The sequence below is a fragment of the Trematomus bernacchii genome, unplaced genomic scaffold (assembly GCF_902827165.1).
Source record: "Trematomus bernacchii unplaced genomic scaffold, fTreBer1.1, whole genome shotgun sequence".
NCBI classification, from domain to species: Eukaryota; Metazoa; Chordata; class Actinopteri; order Perciformes; family Nototheniidae; genus Trematomus; species Trematomus bernacchii.
This window is the reverse complement of record NW_022987605.1, coordinates 804,215-817,188: the sequence shown is the minus strand read 5'-3', so window position 1 is coordinate 817,188 and position 12,974 is coordinate 804,215. Positions and strand designations below refer to the sequence as shown.

General features: G+C 39.6%; 1 protein-coding gene across 12 annotated transcripts in view; it reads right to left on the bottom strand.

The window, feature by feature from the left end:
- Positions 1-12,974, bottom strand: part of camk2d1 (calcium/calmodulin-dependent protein kinase (CaM kinase) II delta 1) — a 105,221-nt gene that overhangs the window by 38,908 nt on the left and 53,339 nt on the right. For 6 of the 12 annotated variants that reach the window (XM_034130930.1, XM_034130932.1, XM_034130935.1 and 3 more), the window contains exons 5-6: positions 8,638-8,703; positions 6,809-6,881 (exon numbers count right to left, since the gene is read on the bottom strand). In XM_034130930.1, coding sequence (XP_033986821.1) covers positions 6,809-6,881; positions 8,638-8,703 — 139 coding nt within the window. Of the gene's footprint in view, positions 1-4,274; positions 4,348-6,808; positions 6,882-8,637; positions 8,704-12,974 lie in introns of all 12 variants that reach the window. The other 6 variants (XM_034130931.1, XM_034130933.1, XM_034130943.1 and 3 more) reach the window with 1 other exon arrangement.

The window sequence follows — 12,974 nt, the reverse complement described above, 5'->3', positions numbered from 1 at the left end:
CGCTCCTATTAGCTAGCGCTCATATTGTAGGTGATAGGCTAAGGGGCGGGACATCTCTAAGTGGCTGACCAATCACAACAGAGATGGCCAGCTAACCAATCAGAGCAGACTGAGCTCTGGTTTCAGACAGAGGGTGAAAAGAGGTGCTGCAGCACAGGCAGTATGAGAAAAATAAAGAGCTTTTTGAACATTAAAGCATGGAGACATGTAGAGACACTACATACTGATATACACCTGAACATCAGCAGGAGAGGACCCTTTAAAGTAGAGACACTACATACTGATATACACCTGAACATCAGCAGGAGAGGACTCTTTAAAGTAGAGACACTACATACTGATATACACCTGAACATCAGCAGGAGAGGACCCTTTAAAGTAGAGACACTACATACTGATATACACCTGAACATCAGCAGGAGAGGACTCTTTAAAGTAGAGACACTACATACTAATATACACCTGAACATCAGCAGGAGAGGACTCTTTAAAGTAGAGACACTACATACTAGGGCTGTGCAATTAATCGTATTTTAATCGCAATTACGATTTTGGCCTGCCACAATTACGAAAACAACATAATCGAAAAAAACAATTATTTAGCTTTGCTAGGTTGTGACAGTGCACTGCAACATATTTGATCTCATTAATTTTGGTCTCATTTATTTGTATTTATCATATTTATATATGTTTAGTAGCTTGGGGAAGTGCGCTCCAAAATATTTGTTGATCTTGTTTATTGGTATTTATTATTTTGATATTATTTATTTAAATGTATCATTTATTTTATTTATTTTTGTATTGGTTTTTCAGTTGAATTATACGTTCAGGGTAATCAACAGTTAAAAAGATACTGTTCAAATTATTATTTGTATTTGTTTTAAAGTTCAATAAATGGATGTTTTCAAAGTCAATGAATAATCGTATTTAATAATCGTGATATCAATTATTGACCCAAATAATCGTGATTATGATTTTTGCCATAATCGCACAGCCCTACTACATACTGATATACACCTGAACATCAGCAGGAGAGGACTCTTTAAAGTAGAGACACTACATACTAATATACACCTGAACATCAGCAGGAGAGGACTCTTTAAAGTAGAGACACTACATACTGATATACACCTGAACATCAGCAGGAGAGGACTCTTTAAAGTAGAGACACTACATACTGATATACACCTGAACATCAGCAGGAGAGGGCTCTTTAAAGTAGAGACACTACATACTGATATACACCTGAACATCAGCAGGAGAGGACTCTTTAAAGTAGAGACACTACATACTGATATACACCTGAACATCAGCAGGAGAGGACTCTTTAAAGTAGAGACACTACATACTGATATACACCTGAACATCAGCAGGAGAGGACTCTTTAAAGTAGAGACACTACATACTGATATACACCTGAACATCAGCAGGAGAGGACTCTTTAAAGTAGAGACACTACATACTGATATACACCTGAACATCAGCAGGAGAGGACTCTTTAAAGTAGAGACACTACATACTGATATACACCTGAACATCAGCAGGAGAGGACTCTTTCAAGTAGAGACACTACATACTGATATACACCTGAACATCAGCAGGAGAGGACTCTTTCAAGTAGAGACACTACATACTGATATACACCTGAACATCAGCAGGAGAGGACTCTTTAAAGTAGAGACACTACATACTGATATACACCTGAACATCAGCAGGAGAGGACTCTTTAAAGTAGAGACACTACATACTGATATACACCTGAAATGAGCAGAATAGGACCCCTTTAAAGCCTTTCGACCAATTCTATCCATAAAGAAAAACTGTGAAGTTAGCCACGTTAGAGAGTCCCAGAAGGAGGCTTCTTTTGGTTGACGTTGAGTTGGCAGTTTCCATTTTGGTTGGGGTGGCATTCATCTTCCAGTATTTGTCTCTGTTTGTCTTTTGATCTTAGTCTCCTCTTCATTAATATGATATTTTACTCTGTTTAGGTGTTCTAACCTTTGGTCTTTGATGTTTAAGTAGATATTTGATGTTTGAGTTCAAACTGGTCCGGATGGTCTGGATTGTATACGTTACATGTTCTTGTGCTGCTTTATGTTTTCGTGAGGCGAAGAAAATGTTACAATTGGGTGGACAATAAAGTTGCATTGCATTACATTTCTCCTATGACTGAGCTGTCAGCAGATGAGTTGCATTATGGGTAATGTAGGAGCCTGTTTTTGCCAAGGATGGATGAAATAAAAAAGGATAATATATCTGTAGGCTACCTGCTGTATTTGTTTTCTTTAGCATCTACCAGACACCAACAGTGTTTTAAGAATACGATAGTAAATTGTTACTTAAATTGAGACTGGTGTCACACATACTGATCCCAAGATGAACAACTAACTATCATGATAAGAAGAGCTACGTTGAAGCATTTCTGTGCTATTGGAAAAAGAAGGCCTCAAAAAGACATTCTGCTCAAAAAAAGTAATGACACTTGATGACAGCATGCAATAAAACGTGTGTCTTGAACATTCAAGAAAAACTCGACAAGAACTTGATTAAGACAGCTACGCATCGCTAGGCGGGTGTGCGGGTGTGTGTGTGTGTGTGTGTGTGTGTGTGTGTGTGTGTGTGATCCCGAGCAATTACACCCCATTAATACATACACAATGTGGCCCCATGCTCTGCAGCTTGCTTATTTGTTTTGTTTGTATTTGTGTTTCTGCAGCGAGCCGTAGCAGCTGCCTGGCAACAGCCAATCAGAGCAGGCAGAGAGGGCAGTCAGCAAATGCAAAACTTCAGATACACCCGCTTCATTTGATTATCAAATCAGAGCTTTGGGAGCAAACTAGAGTCAGAAAAGCAGCAGGAGAGACGGGACCACTGTGGATATAATGTCCATCATTCTCCAAAGACGAGACTTTTAACCTCAATGAAATACATTCAACAGTCAACTTCATTAAGTGACCATGACACTATAGATGATCTATATTAGGAGCAGTTTTAATAGCAGTACATCTTCATTTTACTAAGTTTAAGTTTTAATTTACTAGAAAGCAGGCATCCTATATTGAGATACATGATTCTCTAAAAAGATCATTAATCTTCTTTTTCTTGGCAATATTTAGGGATTTGACATTCTTCAGGTCATCATCACAGAACATAGAAGCTGAGAACTAAGCAAGAGAGGAAGATCTGACCAACTGAGTCAGGATGCTGGTTGGTGATTGTTCTCCATGTTGTTATAACACACTACATGGTAGACAATTAGCAGCCTTTATTTAACCTGTGTGACAGGAAATAATGAGAAATATTATGTGATGTTACGCCGCATAGAACATGCATGTGCTCATACTCACAAACAAGATGAGAACAACTGGCCCTGAAAACGTATGCTTTATTTTGCATTGGTTAAAACAAGGACTGAGTAAATAAGGAAAAACTGCACCAAATAGCTCATTCAAATCAAATCAAATCAAGTTTTATATATATAGCACATTTATAAACTATTTTTGGTCGAGCCAAAGTGCTGTACAAATAATAAAAATACCCTACAGTAAAGACATTTTACAGCTAATACAACAGCACAGTTTGTTCAGATTATCAGTACGAGAGAAAACGACACCCTCTGTCCTTTCAGTCAGATGACATCCCATCATCAACAGTAAGTGTGTTGCTGTGTCTCTTTATATCCCCCAATATGAACTGACAAACAATCTAAGTAAAAACTGTTGGTGATTCTCTTAAAATAATCTCATAATAATTTGACAAATGAATCTGTTATTGCCAAGAAGACTGACTATTATTATTTTCTAAATCCCTTTTATGTGCATGTTTTAACTGAACATCAAAGCATAGATGCACGACAAATGCTTGTTTGCCATATTTTATACAAACATCTTGCATTTGATTAGGATCATATTCTCGTAAAAAAATAGAGCTTAATTTAAATAATTTTCCTTTTACTTGAAGTCATTATAAAGAACATTGAGCACTCCACAGCACATGGCAGATCTCCTCCAGATACAGAGTGGCTGTTACACTGCTCTGCTGTTTACAGCTGCAGAGCACCTGGAGGACTGCCAGCCTCATTCTCAGGCCCATTAACTCTCCTACAGCCTGCTCAGTGTGAGAGGGAAGTTGATATTAAATAGAAACGTGATCCTGGAAGTAGTGCGGAGGTAATGTGAGAGGAACAATCAACATGGAGGGAAGAATACAAGGTGTTGGAGTGTGAGGCTGCAGGATAGAATGCTTTGATTGGTCTTCATGGTGAGTTCACTTACCTTGAGGTCACGGTGGACCACGCCCGTCTGGTGGCAGTGGAGCACAGCCTCTAGGATCTGCTGAATGCAATGACTGCATGCAGACAGCAGGGGGCAGGGTTAGTGACAGCTCCCTCCCTGTCTGTGGTGAGGGGCTCTGACACTCAGGGCCCCTGGCCGTGTTAGCATGACACTGTGCAGCAGTGTGGAAACTACCCACCCAGCAGCCATACTGAGGGACAATTTAGCTAATTAGACCATTTACTCAAAGTTTTTGATGTTTTTTGTATGTGTTGCCAAGGTCTCCAATTGATGTTTGCTGCGATGACCAAGAAATAAAAACACAGCTGGAACGTGGTCACAGTCTGCTGCTGGGACAACACGGCCAAGTCTCCCTGAGTCTCAGAGCAGAAGTGTGGTTAGCCCCCGGCCGACTGGAGGCTGAGCCTGAGAGACGGGGGAGGAGGACATGGTGACTGTTACGTGTTCTTGGTTATATGCCAAACGTTTTGAAGAGTTTGTAGGTGTTTCTCCCTTATTCTGTCAAAACAACAAATTAGAAATGACTGAAACTAGTTTGATGCCATTGTGTTCAGTTCACTCGTACTAGGAAACAAATACATATTAGTTATTTGTGCACAAAAATATGTGTTTCTTTATAGCTCCATGATAACTAAGCTATGTATGTTTTTTATAATGCTTGATATAATAATCACTACTAAAGTAATCCAATGGGGACCATTAATACTATAAGAAAAGTTAGACTTATTTGAATCACAATTTCAAAATTGACAAGGATAATTCTTATTCCTCTCAAATTGCCCTAGGGCAGCGTTTCTCAAAGTGTGGGGCCAGCCCCACTGGTGGGGCGCAGAGATGTGATAGGTGGGTCGTGAATGGACGCGATGAACGGGAGATTCTTTAAAAAAAATAATAATAAATGTTTTGGACCTCAGGCCGGAATCAAACCTGGGTCCTCGCGGGCGGTAGTGGACTGTTACAGCCGGAGACTCGCAACGGTGGTGGACTTTCACAGCTCCGCTGCGCCAGAGCCTCGCAACGGAGCCTCGCAACGGCGGGTGTTTGCAGCGGGGGATGCGTTACGCAGCGTCTACACGGCAGCGTGCGTTGAAGCTTGCCGGTGGGCGTGTCTGGAGCGCGACCAACAACCAATCACATTAATCTTCCGCCCCGGACACACAAGCACGCAGTTTGATTGGCTAGAGCTTGTACTGGCATATGATTTGATTGGCTGACGCTTCCGTCGAAGCTTGAAAAGTTGACCTTTTCTCAACTTTCAAAGCGAGCAACGGAGGCAAAGCGACTGAACCACAATGCAGTTTGGCAAAGCCTGACGTCACCCCCTTCAACGCACGCTGCCGTGTGGACGGGCCGTTACTGGCCAAAAATATGTCATGTGTATTATTGCTACACAAACATTATATTGCAGTTTTAGTGTCACCAACTCCGTTTCTAATATGCAATAAGACTACAATATGCGTCTATGATTATTTTTAGTATTTTCGATCTTTCCAATCCAGACGAGAGATCTCTCTCCCCCGTCTGTGTGCGAGGGGGCGGGGCAGTTTACACACACGCAGCTGCTACATGCATGCAACACACACGGAGGAGATGGCTGAGAGAACGTGCTCCGAGGTGTGGTTAAACTTTACCCGTCTCGATGTGGACAATGCTCGTTACCAAAAGTGCAATAAGAGTTTAGCATGTAAGGGCGGTAACACGAGCAATTTGTCTAAACATTTAGCAAAAGTGCACCACATTCAGACGGAGAAATGCACCGGGTTCGACTGTCTTTCTAGTAGCGCTGTAGCCCCATCCACGAGTAACGTTTCCACGTCAGGTATTATGTATGATTAAATCAGCATATACTTCTGCCAGGGGATGCCACCCCTCAAAATCTCCTGCCACCCTCTAGCCACCCCATGAATATCTTTCTAGATCCGCTAGATCTAGATTTTATTGGAGCGATGAGGGACAGGTGGGGCTTGAAAAGGCCCACCTGTTCAAAGTGGGGAATGACAGAAAGAGTTTGAGAACCAGTGCCCTAGGGTGAGCTCGATCCTCTGTTAAATATCCAATGTTATAGTTGATGTTTATTACATAGGTTGTGTTGCTAACTGACAGTGGAGGGTTTGATGTTGAAACACACTACCGATTTTATATAATAAAACCTGCAGAACTAGACAAATCTAAAGTCCAAATTTGGAATGCAAATTGTCACACAGGTGTTTGTCACCCGCCTCCCCCCCCCCTCAGGTGGAGCCTCTCAGTGGTTGTGTCAGAGCATGGCGTTTGACAGATGTTACATGCACTTCGTGCCCTGGCATACCGCCTCCTCTCCAGCCAACCTGCCCACAATGCCCTGCAGCGGGTGGATTTTAGGTGTGCGATGGTGACTGGTGGGGGGGGGGGGTGGGTTGGGAGGAGGCGGCACTCAGTGAAGGTTAATAGGTTGATTGATCAGACAGTGGAGGAGCAGGCAAGGTGCCGCAGGAGGGCAGAACTTTTCTTTTAGCTAGTGGTCACTTACTAACCTTAAGGTCCCTGTGCACTATGCCATTTACGTGGCAATGATTTACACTTTCTAGAATCTGCTGTATGCAGTGACTGTGGAGGAGAGAGACCAGGCCAGAAGCAAGAAGGAGAGGAAGAGGGAGAACAGGTAAATGTCAGGAAACAAAGGAACAGGCTGACAGAACACACCAAACACACAAAATAACAACAGCTTATTGACAAAGGATACATTTTAAAGGAATAGTTCAACATTATCAAAATAAAAGATGTGCTTTCTTTCAAAAGATAGATAAGAATTGTTGTTATGTTTTCCTGGTGGAGTGAGGATGCAGTTAGCCTGGATTAGCATAGACTGAACACAGGGAGAAACAGCTGGCCTGGCATGTTAGGTACTGCAGCGTCTCCAGAGTCAATAAACACAAGTATAGATTCTTCTAATAAAGAAATGTTTCCTAAAACAACAGAAAAGTAAAAATCACTGCTTGATTAGCGAGAGTTTCAAAAGATGTTGGTGTTTGATTTGAACTCTATACAAAGCCAGGGTGCTGTTCTCCCGTCTCTCCAGTCTGTGTGCTTAGCTAGGCTAACCACATCAGTATTTAACACATGTCACTCTTGGAAAGAAAGCACACAGTTGAACTGTTTCTTTAAGCAATTTAAATAGACACGTAATGACAAATACATATGATGCATGCCCATTGTTTAAGCGACTTCAGAGGTCATCTTTAAATTAACTTTTACAAACCAATAAAATCCACATAAAAACAGAATCCAGATCCTTTAATATTAAGCTTTTGTTTGTTTAAATGAACAGTTGTCTAATAAAGCTGACATAAAAACAGTTTGTAACTCTTGATGAGGTTTTTCTTATTATTAATATTTTTCAAAACTGAACCTTTACAACCGAAGTAAGTCATTTAAAAGAAGCTTTGTTATCATGCTAATGTATCCGAGTATCTCCTGTCCTATTCCCATGTGAAGCCCCTAACATTATGGAGACAGTCGTCTCAAATCATAGTTTTTTTTTGTGCAGAAAATAATAATTGTATTAGCTCGAAACACTAATATATTTACTTTCCCATTGAAATGCTGCTACTCATTTATATCCATGGAGTACATGTAAGTAGTACTTATTTGTCTTTATTTCAATTGTATTACTTTCGTGTGTTTTTTCTCTATATTTAACATGTTAGCTACTCTTTATTATTGTCTGCCTTTTATACCTGCTATGTCACTTTTGCTGTAACGCTTTATATTTCCCCACTACAGGACTGATAAAGGAATGATGTTTCTGATTATTGGCATGACATTTGGCATGTGTTGCCAAAGCTAAATAATGATTATAAAAAGAAAAGGAAATAAATCATCTTATTTCTGCACTGTCCTCTGTTAAAGACACAAATGTCCCAACATATAACAAAAACTGCTTCTATTCTAACAGCCTACTGCTTTAAAGGAAATGCTGTAGAGCTGCTTTACTGAACCAAAACAGACATGGTTCTTTTTTGAGTGGTTTTTTCATAGGAGGAGAAATTGGGGGAAATAGATCCATAATCAAAAGACAGAGGTACAACTTGAAATGTATAAAGACAGTTTTTGGCTCTCAAAGGCATATCAAAGGCCGCACCACAGAAACTTTTGTAAACTGCATAATTAGCAAGGTTTTTTGTTTAAAATGTGTGGATCCAAAAGGTATGTAATATGCTATTTAAAGATTTGCATGGATATAGTTTTATTAACTGCTATATAGTGCATATCTCCTTGAATATGCATTTGGTGCCAAAATAGACTAAAAGGGTTTCACACCACATTTCTAAAATACATTCAGAAATATCAAATAGACACAGACCTGGCGTCGGACTCGCTGTAGTACTCTCTGGCAACTATGTCCTCAAACAACTCTCCACCGGTGACTCTGAATGGAGGGGAAACAAAGAGACAGACAAAACTAGAATAAGACGGCAGGAAAGAAAAAATATTGTCTGGGAATGACGTTATTTGCAAAACCACAGATGCTAATTTCTGCATCTGGAGGGTGTGCTGGATTATGTTGCTGGGTAACAAATCTCTCCAGAAGCTATTTTTCATACCAACTGAAAATAAATATGTTAAGCCAGAGAGATGATCCTGTGCAATGCCAATTGAAATCGAGGTGCAGTAGCAAATGTACATAAAATAATGACAAGTTACTTCCGAAGGTTTCAATTCAAAGATACAAAAGATAAGCCCATAGAAAAAGCACAATGTATGTTAATATGATGAAGGGTAAAGGGACACTGCACGTTTTAAACTTCAAGACTACGTTACATGCTGGCGCTTTGATCCAAAGTGACTCTCATACTTCAATATCGTAGACATGCCTATGGGAGCAATTTGATGGTCAAGTATCTTACCCACCCAAGGACACTTTGACAGATGACTGCAGAAGCTGAGGATCGAACCACTGACATTCTGCTGGCTAGATTTCCCCTTCTCCTCTTCTGTCCTTATTGACGTTATCTCTTTTGTTTACGAATTCTACCCTTTATAGTATTTATATCCCATATTTATTGGTATTTATTAAACCCATGTTACACTGTTATTATACCCATATTACACCCAGGCAACAACAATATTACCCCCATATAACAAATGCATCCCCCAGGATACAGAAACCATTTAAGGGTTAAATCCAGAATTTCTCGAAATATTTGTATTTTCTATTTTGTTTCTTTTAGTTTCTCTAACCATACTAACCATGTTAGTCAGTTTTCTAAAGCATGGACAATGACTTGAAATATATTTGAAAGCTAAACATTTCCGTGACCTGTGGAAAACATGAACACTCTCCAAAGGTTTCTATAAAAGTTTCATGAAAATATGAATTAATTATGTGTATTGTTTGTAAGAATGTGTGCAGTCCGTCAGTTATATTGTTTGCCCTTATTAGTGGAATGCTGTGCCATTGGCTCTCAATAACTTCAGCATACTTTCAGCTACAGAAACCATTCAAATATCAAACTATTCAGCAATCGATGGGAAACTTTCAACTTTTTCAAAATATTTTATACTTTTTGAAATATTCAGCTTTTTAAACTCTTTTTTTTTTTACACACACACACACACACACACACACACACACCCACACACACACACACACACACACACAGCACACACACCACACACACACCACACACACACACACACACACACACACCACACACACACCACACACACACACACACACACACACACACACACCACACACACACACACACACACACACACACACACACACACACACACACACACACACACACACACACACACACACACACACACACACACACACACACACACACACACACACACACACACACACACACACTTTGGTTTTAGTTCAAAAGTTTGCAGTTTAAATATTCTGATGCTTTTAAAAGCATTTTTACTTTCTTTTCTCTTCTTAATACACATTCATTCACTACTACTTACATCTGATATGTAACTCCTTCAGCCTACTTTCAGCTATAAACCATTCAACTATTAACTTATTCAGCTATTTCAGGACATTGAGGCTATACATGTTGTTTATACCTTTTTTAAACCTTTTCTTTTCAATATTAAGCTTCTTCACTATTTTTCCTCCTCTTCCAGTTTAACATTTCACTTTCAAGTTTTCAACAAAGTCATTGCAATGCATTTGAGCTGTAACAATTGTGATTCAAATCATTTCACTTCTCTGCTAAGTTCAGCAACACACTGACTTGGTCTCTGTAGCTACAAGCAGCTACCATTCAGCTAATAACATATTCAGCTTTTTCTGCATTTTCAGCTCAATTCAGCCACAAATGTTCACAGTTTACAGCATTCACACGCATTTTCTGCAGGAAATGCATTTTCTAGTTCAAATCTGGACTGCATAATGATTTTTCAAAGCTTGTATCAATACTGGCACTTTCTCAATACATATTAGGTCACAATTTAAGGTGATTAACAATGTGTATTCAAGGAGATTCAAATATATAAGCGTTGTCATCCATTAGTAGTCCGTATGCATTACCTGGCACACCTGTTGTTGTGGCTTGTCGTCCTTTAAGCATATTTTAACTTTAGGAAAAGCAATGCTTTTTATCCTTGTGTTATCTTTGAGCTAAGAAAAGAACACCCTCTGCTCTTATCTTACTGCCTGTGGCCAAACAAAGTAAACCTCAGAGTTTAATTTATATTTGAAGCAATTTCCTTTTGTTCCTCCAGGACTGCAAACCACAGCTGACGATCCGCAGGAGAGGAGGATGGTGTGAGAGAGAAAGATATTTAAAAGAAGGAAGGCCGAGACAAAGAAAGCTCAGGATATGAGGGTTACAATAAAATGAGACTGAAATGTGGACCATCTAGACTAGCGGATGATTACAGAATTAATTAACTTAAAGAAAAAGCATATTTACAGTCTTTCCTATTCCAAAATCATAAAGTATATTAAACTCCTGGATGATGATGATTATTGATGCATTCGTGTTTTTATCACAGATAGTAAAGGTTGAGCTTATTTTATTTCCGTTGCATGCTGTTGGATATTTTATCCTATAATTATGTCTCAACTTTCGAGTAAAAGTAAAATTATTGGCTTCCAAAATGTGTTGGAGTAGAAGTAAAATAAAAATACTAAGGTTAAGTACAAGTACCTAAAAAATTATACTTATATCATAGTACAATACTTGAGTAAATGTACTTTACTACATTCCACCACTGAATGTCAGTATGACTAAATGTACTTTAAGGTGTTATTTAAAGCTCCTTGAACATTGGACAGGCCACAGTAGGAAAAGCATTTATATAAATAAGTAATTCAACATATGAGTGAATAATGGTGTCTACATGTATTCTACTATCGAAGGTTATACGTGATGTCTTGGCTCAGTGTGTATGCATGATGCCGTGATAAATCCTGTACCCGAGTATCTTTGTGGGTTTTTGTGTGCAGCGTGAGAACATGGGGAGTGATGAGTGAGCACAGACAGAGGAAAGAGGAGGTGATCACGCCACATCTGATCTCCCATGGTGCCTCAGTGACAGGAGGCGGTCAGATCTACATCTCCTGAGTGAGTGAGTGAGTGAGTGACTGAGTGAGTGAGTGAGTGAGTGAGTGAGTGAGTGAGTGAGTGAGTGAGTGAGTGACTGAGTGAGTGAGTGAGGCTCATGTTAAATCATGTGGAGTGTCATGTTTGATATTGTAAAACATCTAGGAGTGACCTTATATATGACCTAAAGAACATATCAAAAACAAATGTTGAAAACTGAAATATCACATCTTTAAATGTAAACATATTAGGAACGCATTAACCATAGAAGCAACAAAATTGCACACCATGATTTACTCACATCCAATACTATATCATCTTCCCTAAACGCAGATGTATCCCACTGAGCATCTGCTTCCTCTTTTACAGCCATCAGACATTGAAATATGCTTCCAGCTGATCTTCAAACCTGCTCAGATTTGTCACTCTCCAAAAAAAAGGATATTGCCAACCAGTCTTGCCAACATTAAAGGTCCCATGTCATGCTTTTCCGGTTATTACCCGTCCCCTTGTGTGTTATGTAGCTTTTTATGCATGTAAACGGTCTGCAAAGTCACAAACCCTCAAAGTACACCCTGTAGCGAGTAAAACTCTATCACAGAAAATACGTGTCTATGCTGCCCCAGAATGCCTCGTTGGACATTTTCTTTTTCAGCTCCGCGGATATCTCAGTCTGGACTCAGCCTGAGACAGCGGGACACGGCGAGGCCCGGTCCGGGCCTGGTCCGAGCACACACAGACCCACAGCCAGGCTGCGGGTGTGTGTGTGTTAGGGCTGCTCAATTAATCGTATTTTAAATCGCAATTACGATTATGGCTTGCAACGATTACTAAAGCAACGTAATCGAATTAAAACGATACTTTTTTTATTATTATTATTTCTTTTTTGAATTACTTTTTTTTTTTTTTTTTTCAGTTGAATTAAACTTAGAGTTCAGGGTAATCAACTGTTAAAAACATACTGTTCACATTTTTTTTCTCTAATAAATTGATATTTTCAAAGTAAATGGATAATCGTTTTTAATAATCGTGATATCAATTATTGACCCAAATAATCGAGATTATGATTTTTGCCATAATCGAGCAGCCCTAGTGTGTGTGCTCCGGCCGAGCTCGGGCCGGGGCTCGC